The 20,564-nt window shown below is 49.9% G+C and overlaps 1 protein-coding gene across 3 annotated transcripts in view; it reads right to left on the bottom strand.

The window, feature by feature from the left end:
- The window catches only part of LIMS1 (LIM zinc finger domain containing 1), a 71,939-nt gene that overhangs the window by 14,235 nt on the left and 37,140 nt on the right, over window positions 1-20,564 (bottom strand). For 2 of the 3 annotated variants that reach the window (XM_026034474.1, XM_026034475.1), the window contains 2 exon segments: window positions 2,975-3,134; window positions 5,288-5,469. In XM_026034474.1, the coding sequence (XP_025890259.1) occupies window positions 2,975-3,134; window positions 5,288-5,469 (342 nt within the window). 3 annotated transcript variants of the gene reach the window in all.

The raw sequence follows: 20,564 nt of genomic DNA, 5'->3' as shown, positions 1-20,564 counted from the left end.
GGAGGGCGGCCCACGTTCCTGTCCCCCCGCCACGTGCACACGCTGCTGCCAGCGGGGCAGAGCTGCAGCTCACCGGTGCAGCACGAGCGCGCCGGGCTGAGCAGTGACCTACGGGGAGGCTGCAGCTCCCGCGGGAGCCGCGGGCAGAACGTGCCCTCGGCGGGGAGCTGGGGGTCACCGCGGGGAGGCTGCCTGAGCTCGGACACGGCACAAGCACCRGCTCAGAGCTATCAGCAGGGCCCATTTACCCAGGGGAAACCTGCTCAGAGAAGCAAACCAACCCGCTGCACGTCCAGATGCCTCTGCACCATCACCACCAACAACCCTGTCCCTGAGCGGAGCTGTCCCAGTGCGGAGCGAGGGCCCTTCCAGCCGCACGGAGAGGGTGCGGAGGCACTTGGAGCCGTTGGGACACCCCAAAGGGCCTCTCAGCAGGCAGACAGGAAGGACCTGCCACAGGCTTCCGAGGCAGAACAGCCACCCTGCGGAGAAGGGCTGCAAGCTCCAATGGGGGACACTGCCCGTGAGGCACAAGGATGAGGAGGAGGACCTGACGTTCACATATAAATCTTTTTCCTAATCATTTTATTTCTGTAATGGATGTGACAGAAACTACCGATTCTTATCTTAAACTTCCCAGTTGGCAGGTAGTATTTCTGAGAAACAAAGCCACTGCAGCCTCTGCACAGCCTGAAAACAAGCCCAGGAACTCCAACCAAAACAGGTTCAAGTACAAGGGCCTAATTTCATTCCCAGGACCATCGACCTGCACTCACTTCGGCCTTGCTGTCTCTGTCAGGAAGCATCACTTTGCAGCAAAGGAGAGCTTAAAAGCCAACCAAAACGCACAGGGGTGTGAACACCGTGGCARGAGGAAGCAAAAGGCCCCTGTGCCCCCAGCACCAGCAGGCTGTTTGCCCCTGCTGATGTGGATGCACCCAGGGCCGCACGGGAGCTGCAGACAGGACGATATCCGGAGCTGGATATATCCTCCTGCTGAATGCAGCCCTGCCGGGAGGGCTTATCTCCTCCGGGACAAGATAAAGGCTTCCTGGAGCAGAATTCCTCAAACTTTTATCTCCAAGGACCATGCAACTCTCTGCAAGAGGCCTATGCACTGCCTGATTCTGCCGTTAGGTGCTCTTTTTTTTTTTTTTTTTCCATGGTCAGGAATAGGATAAATAAAGTACCCATCATTTAGAGAAACAATATTTTGTTGTTTTACAGAAATTTACTCGAACACATATTTTAGTTTTTAAACCCTGGTGTCCCTCTACGCCTGCCTCAGGTTTTAACATGTCAGGGCTGCCTCCTTATCCCGCCTGCGTGCAGGCAGCAACCCATGTCAGCAATTGCAAGATCCTGTGCAAGTATCTCGGGGGTGTTTTGCTTTGCTTTGTTTTTAATTGCCTCTGCTTTGCAGCTCACCTTTGATGTCTTATGGACCACTAGTGGCTCATTTACCACAGACTGTGCAACACTATCCCTAAGAGACATYCTGTGATCCTCCAGGAAAGCAAGTCCCAGGAATCCCCTCTGCGAGGCTCTTCCTCACCAGCCGCTCCTCCCTGGCTGCCCCATCACCAAAGGACATTGATCCGTACAATTGATTAAATATATTGCTGTGAAAACAAACTGCTGGGCTCGTGACGGCCATACCATGTGAGAGCAGAGCTTTGTGCTCTTAGCAGACTGCCAACCTTCCATGGCAYGACACAAATCCTATAACCACTGTTTCATGCTGCACTAGGAACTCTCTGAGCATGACCTTCTCTCTACCTGTTTTGTGAGCTGCTATGCTGAGTGCTGTGAAGCACTGAGTAAAATGGATTATACATAAAGTAGGCATGAAAGGAAAACCTGGCACAAGAGCCTATCCTGACTCTGCATTATAGGTGTATGTAAACCAGGAATACCTTTAGGCAGAAGCATTGGATTGGAACTATTCCCAGAGCTGCTCCAGGCTTCCGGTGGGATCACAGAAAGCAGATTAGAATAAGATTTTCAGAAATGCCAAAAGAAATTTGATACTTATTGAGAATACTATCTTTAATCTTTCTCAGCCTTTGCTCCCCTCCCCACCTGAAAGCTTCAGCTAATAATTCTCYATCTCACCGGCTCTACCCCTCTTTACACCAATTCCTTCATATTTATGAGCTAGTCTAAAGCCCATTGGTACTTGAATCTTAACCCTCATGACAAGGGGAGTGAAAAGAAAGGTGTATTAATATCAAAATAGTGTGTACATCTGAGCTGAGAGCAATCCATCTGGGAGGGAGAAAGCGAAGGGGAGTTGCTTTTGCTTTGGAAAGAATTTAAGGGCTGCTCATTTGGAGCACTGGAGTTTGCTCCCTCTTGGGTTTGGGTGGCTGCAGGCCTGTCCCTCAGCAGCAAGGGACTGACTTAGGGACCAAATTTCAGCTGCAGCTCTGGCCCCGCAGCGCTCAGCAATAAACCTCCCAGGGCTAGGCAAGGCTGGGGTTTCGCTCTGGARGACAATTCTGCTCCAAGAGGAACATTTCAACAGGCTGCCCAGGGAGGTTGTGGAGTCTTCTTCTCTGGAAGTCTCCAAACCCACCTGGATGCCGCCCTGTGCCCCGTGCTCTGGGTGTCCCTGCTGGAGCAGGGGGTTGGACTGGGTGATCTCTAGAGGTCCCTTCCAACCTCAACCGTTCTGGGATTTCTCGTAATATATACAGATCACCTTTACAGATCGTAGGGAAGAATCTGGCACTGAGAGAGAAATCCCCAGTAGTTTTTTCTCAACTCTGACCACAGCAGATTGCACACCGAAGTCAGTCACACACGCCGACACCCTCCAGGGCTGCACAAAAATATTCCTACTCTTCTTTTCTCTCTGCCGGGCACAGTCTTCCAGAGCACRATTTTTACCACAGCACTTCCGCACCTGTCTGTATCTCCTTCTCGTGCGAGGATGAAAAAAAGCAAAGCAAGGAGCTGGGGCAGCACCTACCTCGTAGAAGAGCCCCTCGGGGAACTGCTGGAAGCACTGGGCGCACACGAAGCACTGCTCGTGGTAGAGCTCGCCGTTGCTGTTCACGATCTTCTCGGCGGGCGCGAAGCCGGCTCTGCAGCGCTCGCAGGCGGCGTTGGCCAGGGCATTGGCCATGTTGCTGCCACACACGGGGGGCAAACGGGAGAGGTGTCAGCCAGAGGAYGCCCCGCCGCCCATTCAACACATCCCCTTCCGAAGGCAACTGTCTCAGCCTAACGCTAAGCTGCTCAATGGAAGTTCTCCCGTTTCCCAGATTTACTGACTTGTGGCATTCCCTCCGAAATGAAACGGCCATTCAATGCCAAACCCCTCCAACACTGGCTGATAGTTTTTTAATTTGAAAAACAGACAGGAACAYCATTGCAGGTGCACTCAAAGGTGCTTAATGAGGGTCAAACGCAAGTCATTCAATTGGGTACTATAAACATGAAGAAATACATTAGAATCACTGAAAACTAGCACCAACAGCAGAAATAACTAAAACCTTACAATAAAGGTTAATAATTTTCACACTGGTAAACATAAATGCTAATATRATCCTAAAATATACATAACAACCGTGGTTCAAAAGCTTTAAGACAACAATATGAAAGCATATAAGCTATTTAGTCTAGCAGAAATTACTGGGAAGTAAAAGCAGAGAAAGTCAATGATTACTCCTTACACAGGTTTTGCATAACTTAGAGTCACTTTACAAATTCAGTTTAATTTTACAATTTAGGCTGTCATGGGACTCCGTGTTAGAGCCACCGTAGCCGCTTCTAAAAGGCACGTGGCTATAAAACGACAGGGTGGTACCTGCAAAATATCAAGGGATTAGCTCCTTCCCTGGGATGAAGGCCACATCTGCGAGAGGCAGCCCAGCTGCACCACAGTTAACCAGCAATCTAGATCCTGGAAAAGGTTTATTTGATTTTCACGTGGCAGATATTTTCTTCCTTACACCCCCACTCTCAGAGCTGTGCCTTTCAGATCACCTCTCTGCCCCAGCATCACTTCACAGCAGAGAACAAATACAGGGCAATGGTCTAGGTCTGAGTGCTACTGAGAAAACAGCAATTCAAACATCGATATGGCAGCTTATTAAACAACCCATGTTATTTTAACTGCACACACGCACATCCTGTACCGAGACATGCACAAGTTGCCTACATCCATTCTGAGCACGTTTGGATACACAGAGGAAAACTGGTGGGGCACCTGCAGATGCAAAGGACTCCTGTGTTCCAGATGCCTGGAATCCTTCCCTCCAAGGGCCTAAAACCTCTTGGCTCCCACTGGATCAAACAGCAACCGAATCAATTCCTTGCACAGCAGCAGAGGGAGCAAACACACACACCTGGTTCAGAACAGGTGCCCTTCATCTGCTTCTTACCACGTGCAATGGCAGGGCTGAACACAAGGTCACATCCGAGGAGTTACTGCTATTCACTGTTTTCTTTATCCTGTCCCGAGCAGAAGCAACTGATGACACCAAAAATATTCACCAGCCCCTCAGTGAAAYGAGTGGATGAGTCTCACAGACAAGGTGAGGCCAGAGACGTCCCCCAGCAGACACAACAACCCCCAAGCACCCCRAGAAGCTGCAAGGATTACGGGTATAAGCAGTGGTCAAGCACAGAGGCAGCCAGGGCTCCCCAAGGACAGCGGGTGCTCTATGGGGGCGAGCAGTCTCTTCACCCATCCCACCCATCAGTCTGGATGAACAGTAACCACAACCTAAACTGGGATCTTTCATCGTCACGTCAACAGTTCTTGGGCATGAAGGGTGCCAAGCTTAAAAAATTAGTCAATGTTTTGTGCTGACAGATGAAAAACACAATCCAAACATGAAACACTGACGCTTAGAAAATAACTACATGAAAGCACAAAGCTTTCCTTCTAGAATTGTAAAAACATTTGCCCAATTTGAAACACATATATGTAAAAATACCGATCTGCACAGCACTTCTGTGAGTAGACAGAGTATATAGTCTACATATTTCTCCACAATAAGCAAATGGTCTGAACTCAGAGTTCAGAAGTCAGAGAGACAGCTCTACAAATCCCCAGCCAGGAACAGCTACTAATACAAATGTCCAACACATGTAATAAGATTAAGTCTACAGCAGGGGCTCAAGTACTAGTTGGTGACTGCAACAGGCAACGCATCGAACGCAGAACAGCGGCGGAGGCTGCCCTTGAGAGCGACTGAAAGTCTGTGCTGAGCTCAGGTGATGCAAGACACACAAATCATTTTACCGCGGTTACCGCCGAACAAAACCAACTTACAATCTTGCATAAAAGTCACAGAACTCTTTGTACACTTTAATGTCGCTGTGCCTGCGCTGCAGCTTGGACACGGCTCTCTCGCCGCCGCTCCCCGCGGCGCTGCGGGCATCGCGGGCGGCCTCGCGGGGCATCTCCTCATCCTCCGGGATCACGTAAGCACGGGCCCTGCTTTGGAAATCCATGCTGCTCTCCGTGCCCTCCGCGCGCCTCTCTGCTCTGCAGGTTACGCCACGAGAAAGGCCGGGGGAGGCAGAGCCCCGTGCGGCCGCTGCCCTCCCCGCACAGCGCCTGCCGCCGAGCCCGGCTGGAGCTTCAAGTTAAGAGCTCGCGCTGGGATCTACGGAGCGGCGCTGGAAGCCGAGGATCACATTCCTTTTCCAGGCTGCAGCCGAGGCTTGGACGCTGCAGAGCGGCTTCGCTCCCTCCTGCTCACAGAGGCAGCCCGCCGGGGCGCAGCGGAGCCGCCTCGTGCGGGCCAACATGTCAACCTGTCCGCGGGTCCTCTCTTCCGAGGGGGACGGAGGCGGATTCCAATAATATCTTATTGGGAACAAGCCAGCAATGCAAAGCACGAAGAAAATACTTCAGCCATGAGGTAAATATTATTTTAATACTATGGTGTATTAACGGCATCAAAAAAAAAAAAAAAAAAGAAGCCACAATTTTCTATTCCACTTAGATCTTGTAAGTCAAATCTATATTTTACTGAATATCTGAATTTATCCATAGGCGTCTCTCTTCTTTGTCGGCACTTCAGGGGGTTGTAGATACAGATGGGCAGTTTGTTTCCATTTTGCCCAACAGGCCCTGAACAGAACAGCTGGGTAAGTAACCTGCGGCGGGGGAGCGGGAGAAGCAGGAAAAACGGGATGTGGTTCTCAGGGGGCACAGGAGCACTCGGATGTGATGTACAAACCCTTTCCAGATCCGAACGCCGTTACAGACGTGAGGGAAGTGAGAGAGCGATTTTCACGCTGCGATTATTTGATGCCTGTACTCGCAGAACGGGCACGTGCTGCCTGCCGAGGGGGCAGCACCAGCCTCAGCTTCGCAGCCACGGACTGCGGCTCCTTTCGGCTCTGCCGGCTTGAGGCGCAACCCTCGTGGCAGCCGTGGGACGGCCGGCTCCCAAGGAGCTAGAGCTACAGAGGAAAAGGGCCCGAGCGAGCGAAGGCCGCGCGGAGCCCCCTCAGCCCTGTCAGCATCCGACCGAGCAGCCAAAGCGCAGGCGCTTCCTTGGYGTGACACCCGGGGACACCAAGTGACACCAGGGGACACTGGGTGACACCGGGGGACACCGGGCTCCATGGCATCCGAGGAATGCGCTCCTCTGAGGAGGTGCCTGCGAAGGCGGAGGAAGAGGACACAGAGACGACGACTAGCGGGAACAAGGAGAGAAATCAGGAGCTGGAACAAGGAGAGAAATCAGAAGCGAGAACAAGGAGAGAAATCAGGAGCGGGAACAAGGAGAGAAATCAGGAGCGAGAACAAGGAGAGAAATCAGGAGCGGGAACAAGGAGAGAAATCAGGAGCGGGAAAGCACCAAGGTTACGGCTGAAGGTCCACTCGAGGCTACTGTTTTTGCCCTACCTTCCACGTCTAACACATCATCATCATCGAGGGACCCCTGCAGAGGGTCTCTGTGGTGACCACTGTGGGGCAGATCCCCCCACGCTCACGCGCACAGTGGGGCCTTGGGCTTGCGCGCAGCTCCCTCCTGCAAGCTGGGTCACCACAGCCCCACAGATCTGCTGCGAGCACTAAATAAAGGGGCCAAGTGTCTGCGAGGGGCTTGCTCAGGCAGACCCCTCACATATGGGGGCCTTGCACACCTGCCTGTAGGTCTGGTGACCCACGTCGTGCCAGAAGCGCTGGGAGTGACGAGTTTTACCCGGGTAGAGAGGCTGTGCCCTCACCTGCCACACGGCCTGGCTGGGGCTCGAGCCCTGTTTCCATCTGCCTTCGAGCAAGCCCAGCATGGAGCTGGGCTTGGGCTGCAGCTCCAGGCCACGCGGGCAGGAGGCGGTGCTGGAATGAAGCGTTTCCACCTGTCCCTCCACACCAGCGAGGAAAACACGGACCGTTCGCTAGGGAACACACACAGACAAAATGACTCCACCTTACCCCTCCATGCTGGATCCCGACATGCTCGGCACAGGTAAACGCCAAGTGTTCGCAAGAACTCCAGGGATAACTCGGTGCAAGGGACTAACAGTGCCGAAACACCCGGACTCGCACCGGTGCACTGAGCTACGGAGCAGGGAGCCAGGCAGTCTCCATGGCCYTTATGTGGCAGCATCTCCACACCTGCTGGCATTACCTTGTCCCCGGCTGCAGGAAACTCGCCTCCGAAGCTGCTGCCACTCATCAGCAGCATTATGGAGCAGCAAGCAGGAAAAGGCCTTGCTCTGATCGCCTGCTCCAGCGCTCTCACTGGAATTAGACCCAATTCTCATGATGTTAAGCAAGAAAGGAGCTTGACAGAGTTTAAAAAGAGCCTTTCCGCTAAAAAAATAACCTTTCTGCTAGTTTCCATTGTGAACATGTGGTAATCCATGAATCCAGCTTGGATGGGGATGAACATCTGTTTTGGGGTTTTTTTTTGTCACTTTGCTGGAGACTTGCTGCTAAGATCCAAGATAGGCTGTCAAAAAATGCACTGTATTTTCATTAGGGAATTCTAGGTTACATTAGGGAATTCTAGGCAGCCCATGAGGAGCGAGAATTGGGGAGTCTGGATTCATGGATCTGCAGCAGCAGCTTCCCAAGGGTGTCTGTCCCTTGGCATCTGGGACAAAACCTGCAGGTCAGCTGCTGAGGAAAGACTCAGTGATAAGGCGAGAAAGGAGAGGTTTAGCATTTAATGGGGAAAGGTAAGGAGGGAGGAAGCAGACAGGGACGGCGCTCCTGGCACCCTGCGGCTCTCATCAGAGGTGCAGGCAGGCAGGAGAGGCAGGAATGGCCAGAGGAGCAGCGGGAGCGCCCTGCTCCAAGGGAGAGGGGACGGCGGCCCCGGGCACCGCGCGGCTCCGCAGCGGCCGCCCCGGCACCAACCGCTTCCCCAGCGCCCGCCGGTGCCGCTCGGTGCCGGAGGCAGCGCCGGAGATCCCGCTCGGTGCCGGAGGCAGCGCTGGGGACTCTTACGGAGACGGCCGGGCGGCCGCTGCGCCTCCCGCCGCCAACAGCCGCGCTGCAAGGAAGGCGCCGGGCGCCCCGGGCCGCTGCGCGGGGGCAACGCGGCACCGGCGCCAGGAGTGAGTCCCTGTGCGAGGCCGAGGCCGCGCGGCGTCCCCGGCACCACGCGGAACACCCAAGGGCTGCACGGAGCAGGCGCTTGTGCAGGGACGGTGCGCGGCTGTCACCCCGGGGCATCTGATCCACATGTACAAACACCTGAGGGGAGAATGTAGGGAGCAAGGGGCCAAGCTCTTCTCAGTGGTGGCCAGTGACAGGACAAGGAGCAGTGGGTGCAAGTGGAAACACAGGAGGTTCCATCTGCATGTGAGGAGGAACTTCTTGCCTGTGAGGGTGGCAGAGCCCTGGCACAGGCTGCCCAGGGAGGCTGTGGAGTCTCCTTCTCTGGAGGTCTCCAAACCCRCCTGGATGCCGCCCTGTGCCCCGTGCTCTGGGTGTCCCTGCKKGWGCAGGGGGGTTGGACTAGATGATCTCTAGAAGCCCCTTCCAACCTCAACCATTCTGGGATTCTGTRAATAATAATAATAGCGTGTAAAATACAGGCTAAYGGTAGGATTTTCACATGTGCATAGTCCAGCTCTAACTTTTAAAGGGGGCTACATGCTACTAGAAAGGATCGAGAGGCATCTCACAAACAAGGCTGTGAATAAAAACCAAGTGAACCCTGAGCGCCCACGAAAGTTTCATCCTTCACCCTTGGCCACAAAAAGCTCGACTGAGCTCATGCAGTGGGAGTTTAAACAGGGCAGACCAAAGACAGCCCTCGCTGTTTCGTATACTTCAATATAAACTTATTCTAGTATAAACATGTCCAAAAAATGCTTTGGTCTCTGCAGACAGAGCGGGTTCACATTCCATCTCTCCATAAGGAAATGAACAGCACTGGAATACCCAGGTAGGCAGCACCTTCCCACACAGCTTCAACCCCTTCTAGAAGCCCAGTAAAAATAAGTTTCTAGCAGAATTTGTAGAGGGAGGACAGCATTTGAACTACAGCACTTTCTGTTGCAAGAAGTATTTCAGAAAAAGGAATTCTTCCTGCTAGTTATTATTAGCAAAGACACACTAAAATGAGCGTTATTTTTCCTATGTACAGCTATTTAATCCATTTTAAACCACCACCTTTTTCTTTTTTTTCTTTTTTTTTTTTTTTAAATCCTACTACTGAGACAGGTAAAAATAAAAAGAAAAGGAGAGCATCATACATCAGCAGGTTCCAAGGGCTCCCGTAAACCTGTGCTAAATGTGACACAGCTTGTGTSACAGTGTGTGCTGTGGTTCTGTGTTTCTGCTATCAGTTATTCTGGAAACTGCACCCTGAGTAGTCAACTGCATGTATACTTGCATCCCTACGGCAAACATGCTGCATCCAAACTCTTTCAACTCAATAAACTCTGAAAACTTTAAAGGTGCATGTACACAAGTGCATTTCATATAGGAGCTTTATATCATGGTTTCTAATTTAAGAAGAGTAAGAAGATMAGACACCAAATACTGCACTAATTACTACACTAGTGTCTCTAAGAAACTCGTCCTGTAAAGGAAAATCCTTTCAGAGAACAGGGGAGACTACGTCAAGGTCACCAAACCCCAAAACATCTCTCTGTTTGGGCATAAACACAAATGACTTCACAACACCAAGTCCAGTCAGCTCGAAAACCTGAACAGGTTTGCGCAGAGYAGTACTGAGGCAGGGGTTGAGTATTAAATACATGTCATCTGTCATTAAATCCACCAGAAACACTTGCCCGAATCCTCAGTGCAAAGGCCAACATTCACCTCTACTTCTGCCTTACCCGTTGGCCGGCGCTGCCTGTCACTGATGTTTTTATAAGCCCAACACCGTGACCCAAACAGCTCATCCAGGAGCTATAATTAATCCCTCGACTAAACATAACATCCAGGCTACCATGAAAGACTTCCAGGGCGTCCACGAGGTTCCTTATAGGGCTGGGACAGCCGTCAACACCAGACGATCTGGCTCCAATTGACATTCCTGTTATAGGAACGACTCCGCCGGAGACACCACGCTGGGCACTGACCTTCAGCTGAGGTGCCCGGGACAGGGCTCGCTGCCTCCCTAGGGGGCACGTGGGTTCCTTGCAGATTGCACCATTAATGATGTATTTTGCACCATGTAATCCCTCTTTTCCTCTTCACTTTTCGTCTTCCCCAGGCTTATTTTTCTATCCTCCTGCTTCTGCTTGTGGAATGCTGCTCAGGTTTTCGTCATCTGCATCAAACATTTTGGCTTGGGAAGGCAAAATGCAGTAAAGCAAGTAGCTTTTAAGACGTCTGCCTTTCACATAAATTACATTTCTCATAACAGAAATTAAATTTTAATTTTTAAGTCATTTGGGTTTCTGGTTTCACTTTTTTTTTTTTCTTCAAGCATTCCCTGCAGTATTACCGAGCTTTWAAAATAGCACAGCATGAAAGACACTTAAGCTCTACGCAATTAAAATAACGGGTCTAAATAACGACACTAATATTCAACAGGTGGAAGAAAACAATGCGATTTACGTTCCTAAGAGTCAAGCCTGAGCAATATACCATGAAATAAAGCTCAAAACAAAACAAAACAAAAAAAMMCCATTACTTTCTTACATCACTACAATGATCAGGACCCCTTGGGTAACACCACCTGAAGACCTTCTTATGCTTTAGCCTCATTAGTTACCCAATTGTAGCAGAAACCATTTCAAACACGCACAGAGCAATTTCAGCAAYGGCTACTGAAAAGCAGGACTTGCCAAGTATTTTTTCCAATCTGGAGGCTTTGCCAACCACTGCTGAAATGTCTAAAATCAGTTCTCAAGCTAACAGTTGACTAATGCTGAGCACAGCAGGGGTGAATGAATATAATACTGTGCTTTAATTATTAAATTACATGAAATTAATTTAATTTAATTTGTAATATTGCGATACTACAGGCAGACTTGCGAAGAAGGATGTAAAAGTTACCGCTTGCAATCAAATCTTGGCAGGCTTGGCTAGAGGAGCAGAGCTAGGAACAGAACCTGGCTTATTTGCTTGGTGGATGGGAAGCAAAGGAAAAGGGAGAAATACGGGAATTTTTTGCCTTGGATCGGAGAGCTTYCAGCCCTGCCAAACCTCCTTTCCCTCTGTTAGGTCACCCTGAGTAAGCGGGTATAATTTGAGGATTAGCTTAAGAAAGGAATGTAGTTTAAAACTAAGCAATTGCTTGTACACTCCAGGCAAAATTCATTACCCGCAAGGTGGTGACTCGCGGAGCTATCCCAGCGCTGCAGTGCTAGCGCCTTCCATTAAAAAAAGAAGGGAAAAAAAGGAGGAGAGAGTTTTGTGTGGTTTTTTTTGTAGAAATACAGTGCACACTTCAGTCGCCRAACTCAGCAAGGAGAACCATACAAAACAACAAATGAAAACCTAACACCAATGGAGAAAAACAGCTAAAAATGTAGTATTTCCATACTGGAACAAGAAACAGACAGGCCAGGGCAGTTTTGAGTTATAACTCCGAGTGGATAACATTTTTCCAATACCTGTAGAGCCACAYGGAGTTCAAAAGGCATACGGAACTTGGGATCAAAAACTTTACAGTCTGTGAAGAGCATGGCGTGCACTGATTTATTCGTCTGGAAAAGAAAGTTTTGTGCCTACTTCACTTTCATCCCCTCATTCCTTGCTGAAGCAGTTGGAATCTTTGGACTCCTGCATTCAAAGAGTCCCGGTTGATAAATGCTGCCAGCTATTGCTGCTGGCTTTGTGTGCCAAGGTTACCTGCATTTGATTTTTATGAGACGGATCCATTTTCAGCTCATTTTATTTTATCTCTATGAAGCCCAGGAGGCAAATAGGAAAAGCAGAGGTGCAAACAACTCCTGGGAAAAGYGTTATGTCGCAAAAGTCATGCAGGAAATCTCTGGGCACTGCACCCCTGTTGGCAAAAAAGGCTCTGCTGCAGCCAGAAGTCACCACGCTTTGTCCTGCTGACACATTAACACACATATTGCACGCAGGCTTATAGGAAGGCTTGAAATCTTCCAGAAAACCTAAGTAGCATCATGAAAAAATGCTGCTAATGGAGCATCACACATGAAATCATCGCTTTAGAAAGTTATCAAGAACTACTTGGAACCAGGAATTTCTATGGAGTTGTCAGGTACAAAGATGAAAAGTGAACAAGCCCTCAAATTCCTATCTCAAAACAGGTGAAGAAAGAAAAATTCACAACCACGTGCAYGTGGCCTCACGTAATAATGTGAAAATCGGGAGCATCGTGCATCCTTGGGGAACACCTTGGGAAAGCAAGACGAGACCAGATGAGGTCACAGAAGAGAAGGCGGCTGAAGATCACAGACTGCTGAGGAAGCTTCGGAGCCACAGGATTGTGACTGGGAGCYGGGATTACTGCTATGGGGAAAAGCCATGGAAGTTTGTTCGTCTCTTACACCCTCCCTCCACACGCATCAGCTTTTGGACACCGCCAGAGGCAACGTGCTGTGCACGATGGACTGGGATCCGACACGGCGCGTTCCTGCGCTTGGAGGTCATCGTGGAAAAGGCTCGTGGCTCTGCCGAGCTCACCGTGCCTGCCAGCTTTGCGTGTGGAAAACGGCTCGGAAAACACGGGAAAGGAGAAAACACCAGAAGAAGGAGAGCTCAAAATTAGTGTTCAAGCTCGCTCTCCATCGCACCAATGTATTGACAATTTTTATTTAAGTGGTGACATTCCCAAGAAATGCAGTTTCCTCTTCTCTGCAGAATATTTCTGTGTCTACGTTCACGGTTCAGTGTGACAGACTGCATTCACAGAACTTAATTTTGCAGAATAATGAGGAATAATGAACAGTCACAGTACATGTCATATTATGTGTTTACAAAACACCTGTGATTAGGTGTTATCAGAGCATATGACATAAAAWTTTTTTAAAAAATACAACTGATTTATATTTATCCAACTCCTACTGTAAGAAAGAGCAAAGAAAATTCTGCAATCTGCTACAATCATTGGAGCTTAACAAATTTACTGAAATCATAAATTATTGCAAGGAGGCTAGCAGAGGAGGAAGAGTAGTAATTGCTTGGCTTTCTGTTATGCAACCTCCGGTCATTTGGAGGCAAGGAAGGTAACAGTCRGGGTAGGCAAGTCAAACAAAGTTGCTCAAGAGTTATTACGCAATACAAAAGCAAGGGGTGAGCGAGAAGGCAAAGGGAAAAAAAGGGTGTGTTCAGCATCAGTTATTTTAACCCCTGAAGCAATTAAAAGTACAGAAAAAAAAATGTAAAGCCTCCAGTCATTTGGATGCTTCAGACTATGGCTTAATACACATTCTAAATAGCAAAATATTAAAATCATGAAGCCTATTTTTGCTTGCTAGGAGTGACTATAATTAATAATGGTTGTGGACAAATCCTCTCTCCAATTGGAGCACCYGGCAGATGAGCCCACGTGTTTATTTAATCGGGATTTCTACAGCACCTGATCCAAATACGGATGTGTACGTCCCAGCTCCCTGCTGCTCCGGCAGTGTTTCTAACCACAAGGATGAAMTGTAATTTCTGTGGCTGAACTTTTATTTTCAGACTCCTCCTGGTTTAATAAATTAGCCTCTTTCTTTACCAATGCGCTGAATAATTCCTGCTTTACCAGCTCATCCTGATACCACGAGGAAGCTACGTATCTACGTAAGGAAAGAGGAAGTGCAATTATTAACTTTTGTGATGCTGCAAAAAAATGTTACCATTGGATTCAGTGAGTTTAAGAAAGCATAGAGTTAAAGATCCGTTCCACCTTCTCCCAATTCCAGTATCTGGAGGAGCCTGAAAGCCCAACAGGGTCCCTGCTTCCCCAGCGTCCCCGACCAGCACCTTTTGCAGTCTCCCTAGGAAGGACCGGAGGTCTGGGGGGGCAGATGTGGCTGGAAATGTTTGCACATCTTTGCCATCTACTGCAGACACAGAGTGGGGGCTGACCGGAGGACCAGGAGACTTACACAGCCCTGCACAACTCCCCAGATGCCGGGTTTCCTTAGGCAAAGGAGGCACCTGGACCTGCTGCACTGCAGGTATCTTGTTCTGAATGAAGCTGTTGTCRGTGGACATGGAGAAAAGTTTGGTGAAGATTTGACACCAACCTCTTCCAAAGTTATTCGCAGTTTTAACTGCACTTGTTTTGAACTTTAAGATAGTGTTACTGACAGCACTCTGATCAAATGTGTTTTGAGTGTAACTGTTACGAATGAAATAAATGAAATAAACTGAGACTTGCCCTCGCTATTGCCTCACTGAGAATTGCCACTGCAATGAACTTCAGAAATGAACAGCATTTATTTTTCAAAGGAATCACCATATTTTAACAAAGGGCAAGCAAGGAGAAAGGGGAGACGCAAAAATAGCAGTATATGATTAATCATGAGGATCCACTTAACAGGAGCTGTAAATATACCCTTACAATTTCCTTTGCATCCTGTTCACTGAAAAAGAAAAGCAAGGACAAATACCTCAGCATATAGGTAGATTTTTTTTAACTTCTTTTCAACAGACAGAGCAAGGCAAGATTTGCCAAATAGGTCATTTTATTTAATCCTCCAAATCAACCTAGATGAGAAAGAGCAGTCCTGAAAGCAGCAGCAGAGTTGCCAGATTTCAGCTGCTCTGACAACTGTTGCTTCTGCCCCAGAGAAGGGCAATAAAAGCATCTGGAAGCCTCCTGCCCCATGTACTTTGAACTCTGCATCCTCCATCAGTTGGAAAGTTTAAGAAAATGCCTCAAGGGAGGGAGTGAGGAGGAGGGGGCGGCCTCTTTGCAGTGGTGGCCACTGATAGGACTAGAGGAAACGGCCACAACCTGAAGAATCAAAAGTTCCACAGGAACTTAAGGAAAAATTTGACAGTGMGRGTGCCAGAGCCCTGGCACAGGCTGCCCAGGGAGGCTGTGCAGTCTCCTTCACTGGAGATCTTCTAAACCCGCCTGGATGCCGCCCTGTGCCCTGTGCCCTGGGTGTCCCTGCGTGTGCAGGGGGGTTGGTATGGATGATCTCTAAAGGTCCCTTCCAACTTTAACCATTCTGGAATTCTGCRATTCTAAGATCCACACACTAGTAAGCCTAGGGAGAGAGAGGCCGGCATCCAGGATCCCTGCCCTAACGTGTGTCCAACTCATAGCCCTAGTTGTGCTGTGCTAGTTCAAGACAGGTGTGAGCTGCCCAGACCTCCTCTTACACGGGGCTGCCAGGCTCCAGCTCCCTGGGAAGTCAGGGAAGCACTGGCAGCATCTGTAACAGGAGACTGAAAGGCATCCAGAGACGTTTCAAGGTTAGTTAATGGATACACAGAGAGGGGGAGAGGCCTCAATGGAAGCTGTATTTTCCATTACTCTCCATGAAYGTGCTGCCAGCACAGGGGACTCCTTTTACCAACTCCAGCCGCCTGGTATCACCTGGGCATCTGTGACACCAAGAGGAGGGTGGAGGGAGGGCAAGAAAGGTTTCATCAGGGGCAATTCAGCCCATACTGAAGTTCCTAGAGGAGATGGGATGACTCCTTCCCCTTCCCCTCACCCTTGTCCTGCCTTTCTCAGTCGGGCTCAGGGCTGACATTCACGGCTGCAGGTGGCTTTGCGTAGAATGTACCACTTCCAACACCCAAATCCAGGGGACCGGAGCACCTTCTGAGCTAGTGCCATGCACCAGCCYGTGACCTGCAGCACTGCCCTGGCTCCTGGGCCTTTCTGAAGCAGCAAGAGGAATCAGGGTGCGGATAGCGCAGGTGGGAATGATGAAATCATGCATTACAGTAAGCTATGCTGCTTGGGAATCAGGCCCCTTAGACAGGGGCATCCCTATCCATCCCCTGACATGAACTCCACGCAAGATGATCTAGCACCTCCTGGCTACACCAAGAAACACTTGGAGAGGCGCTTGTTAAATCTAAAATTCATTTCGGGGGTTCTGCTGTAAGCAGAAAGCTCACAAGCTGTAAAACTTAAGGCCAAGAGCCAAACCACATCCCCGTGGATTTTCCTACAGAAGATTCTGGTGGGAATGTGCTTAGGGACTGACTCATCCTAAACTGATTAGCAGATCTGAAAGACAATGATGGGGGTCAAAGCTRTGACTAAACTGACATTAATGGGCACAGATGCACAAGCTAAAGCCCAGCTTCCTGTTATGGAGCTCAGAATCCCTCAGCACACGACCTGCCATGAGGTTATGTCAACATAGGAAATTACTTTTGTACCTTAAAGAAAACTGCTTTAAGGAACTTTGCTTCCTGCAAAATTAAATATAYAATATAAATACATATTCCATATACATCGAGGCATTCCAATGTCCCGCACAGCACTGCTTGGGAACACAGTGCCCTAAGATAAGACATGAGGGGTTTCAAGTGCAACACCAGCTATGAGCAAAGGCAGGACTGTGGCCTCTGCTATTGCTTTGCAGCACGGATAGAGGGGCAAGGCTTGGCCGTGCTCTGGATGGGGCGGTCTGGGGGTGCCCCACACAGCGTGCAGCGCCACGCGCTACCCAAGGCGCCCCGTGCAGAGAGCAGAAGGGGCTCCACGGCTGCTTCATGTCTCACCAGACACAAAACACCCAGGCCTGCATCACAAAAAAATGACCACCAGTGAAGACAACTCGAAAAGGGTAGGGAWGAGAAATCCCATGACGGGAAGAGATGTAAAAGGTAGTGAAAATATCATGCTGTATGGCTTTAGCAACTTTYTTTTTTTCTTTTCTTTTAAACAAAAATTTTCACGGGATACCCTAAGGAAATGAGCATCTCAGGTGTATTTTGGCCCAGGATTAAAAAACACAGCAGTTTAACAGAAAAAAAAAAAAAAAAAAAAGGAAGCTTACAGTGAACTGCTCCTTAAGGGCTGATATTCTTTAACACACTTAGATTCATATGCATGTAAAATGAAACAAAAAAAAAAGGAGCTAGAACAAAGAAATTAAGGGAAAAACTACAGCAGGCATTGCAGAACTCTGCTTGCCACCCAAGGCAAGCTATACTTAGCAGACATGAAAGAAATTTCTTGCCTTTCTTCTGGACTCTAGATACTCTGAAAATACCTGCTCAGGACAGACATTGAGGTGTCACTGGGGAGAGCACAGAAAAAAAGCTTGAGGTTTTCAGCTTTGCTGCTCTGAAAAATTAAAATTTTCTCTTCATTCCCAACTGCTCTTTGCCCTGTTACTTTGCCATTATTTTGTACTTCTGCTACAGCTCTTTGTCATGGAGAGTGCAGTAAAAATCACAAATAATGCTGCCTGGCAACACACAATGAAATATCACAAAATGGGTAAGGAAAGAGCAAGGTCTAGTTTGAATAAGAACTAGTTTAAGATGAGAGTAAATACAAGAAAAGCTCCGTCCTACTTAGATAAATGTTTTTGATTCTGCCTAASCTATCTCCTCCACAGGAACCATTTACCAGATACCTTTATCAGGCCGTCTCCCTGCCCTATGTATATTATCTGACCATCCTCTAGCCACTTTCCTGCACCTCCAACACCCTCTGTTTAACTTTCCTCAGGTTTCATTTTATTTTTTTAAATCAATCCCCATTTCCCAAATTACTTGTCTTAAACTGGAAGAGGCTCAAGAAGACACCAACACATCTAGATTTATGCTGCTATAAATCTCTCACCTCCTTCCAGTCTGGGACAGTATCTCATGGGCCACTATGAATAAGAGAAACAACAAGGCAGCTTCTAGCACAAAGCCAGCACATTAGTGACTCATTTTCACATACCTGCCTGAGAAAGCAGCTTTCTCTTCCCTAACAAGACAGATAAAACTAGCAAGGAGGAAGAATGTAAAGGAAATGAAACATAAAGTCGAGAATCTCTTCACGTCTCTCACTCTGACAAGTCTGGTGATTTTTCCCATCTCTAATTAACCATAGGAATGCTATTAAAAGTCCACCTAGGAAAACAATTCTGAATGGAAGTTATAAATAGATAAAGGATACGTATCAAATCAGTAGTTAACACATTTATAGAAGTGATCTTATTTTTCTCATAGCAAACAATCTCAATAGTTTACTACAAGTTTACTATTTTGGAAAAAAAAAAAAAAAGAAGTTCTAACTAAGGTGCTTTTAAATTCCCCAAGTCTGAATACCCACCCTCCTGAAATCGCCAACTCAGATAATGAAAATGCAGCAACAAAAACACGTAAATTGAGAMACGTTGCTACCCGATGCACACAGCACCAACATCAAAAAAATACTCTAAAAATAAAACCAAAGAAAAGGCATTAGGAGATAGGAAGCACTTCCTCCCCACTGATGCCTTTGTTAGCATTTACACAGGAATCCCTTTCCTAAGGAGTGTGAGGTGGAAACAGATTGCCTTCACACTGAGAATACTTAAGGGGTGGGGGGCAGAGAATAAAAGGAAAAAGTCAATTCCCCCCTTTTTGGGGGGGCTGCATTTACTGCCCTTGCAAACTCAGCGCTCGGCGTTGCCGGTCAGACACAGCCTTTGGGGCGCCCGCCGCCCTGCTCCGCGAGGGAAGCCACATGGAGAGGATCAACCCCAGCACCAAGGGGCTCCGGATCCGCGGCGCCCCTTCCTTCAGAGTGGGGTCACGCCAAGCGGTTCTGCCGCGTTCTTCTCTCTGAGGCCGCTTCAACAGCCACACGGATCCCGGCAGGAAAGCCGGGGGGCCGGCAAGGGCGCAGACCCCCAGGCGTCCCGCCAGCCCCCCCGCTGCAGCACAGAGACCCCCGCTCCCCTCACGGCAGCCGGGACCAGCACGAACAGGGGCGCGAGGCGCTGCCGGGCCGCTGCCGGCCCCGCRCTGGCTGGCGAGCAGAGCCGGGGGCTCCAGCTCTGCCCGGGCCCGGGCAGGTTCGCGCTCCTGCCCGTGGTCCAAGGTCACTGTGCGCTGCCCGTCATCCCTCCCGCTTCTCGGAGTGCCTCAGGACTGCTCCGCAACACACGTGCCCTGCGACGGACGCCTCTCCAGGGCCTTGCCGGTGCCCTGCCTTGTGCGCCCTCCTGGTGCCTCTGCTCGCCCACCCCAGCTTGTACTCGCTCACCCACCCACCCCAGCTTCTCCTCACTCATCCCAGCTTCTCCTCACTCATCCCAGCTTCTCACCCCCCAAACTTCTCCTCACTCACCTCAGCTTCTCACTCACCCCCCAACTTCTCCTCACTCATCCCAGCTTCTCACTCACCCCTAAACTTCTCCTCACTCACCTCAACTTCTCCTCACTCACCCTGGCTCCTTCTCACCCCAGCTTCTCCTCATCCACCCCAGCTTCTCCTCACCCCAGCTTCTTCTTACTCACTCTCTCTCACCCCAGCTTCTACTCACCCACTCCAGCTTCTTTTCATTTACCCCAGCTTCTCCCCACCCACCCCAGCTTCTCCTCACGCACCCCAGCTTCTCCTCACGCACCCCAGCTTCTTTTCCTTCACTCACCCACCCCAGCCTCTCCTCACTCACTCACTCACTCACTCACTCACTCACTCACCTCATTTTCTCCTCATGAGACCCGTGGAGCCCGAGGCTCTCAGGGCGATCCCGTCTCCTCCTGTACAGCCCCGAGTGTGACAGCTCCTTCAGCTGCAAGGCGGTCATATCTCTCCGAGCCGAGGGCTGTCTCTCCCTGCCGCCGCCGCCGCCGTCGGAAGGGGGTTTTCCCCACGCAGACGCTGCCAGCGCCRGGCGCCGTGTGCCTGCACACCTGCAGCCGCCGGGCCGGCCGCCCCCAGCGCGCCGGCAGCCGCCCCGCTCGGCTTCCTGTTTCGCCGAGGTACGAGCGGAGCCGGCGCACACCCCGGGGCGGGCGCCGCGCGGCCGCCTCGCACCTCGCCGAGGCCTGCGGCGAGCGGGCGCCCGCGGCCGCCCCGACACGCTCAGCACCAAGGGGCCCTCGCCCCGCCGATGGATCCCGCTAAGCCCAAGGGTCTCCCCRGGAGCCGTGGGCTCTTCCCCGACGTAACCGACGGCGACTCCRCCACAAACCCTGAGGCACGCAGGCGAACTCCCTCAAAGCGAGCAGTTGGAAACACGCCGCTGCTGCGCATCTATCAGCAAGGCCCTTCTCCTTAACATTAAAACCATACAGCTTACAT

This window comes from Nothoprocta perdicaria, unplaced genomic scaffold, assembly GCF_003342845.1.
Source record: "Nothoprocta perdicaria isolate Ctin4 unplaced genomic scaffold, notPer1 scaffold_144, whole genome shotgun sequence".
Classification (NCBI taxonomy): Eukaryota; Metazoa; Chordata; class Aves; order Tinamiformes; family Tinamidae; genus Nothoprocta; species Nothoprocta perdicaria.
Note: the sequence above shows the minus strand (reverse complement) of the source record. Positions and strands in the feature narration are given on the sequence as shown.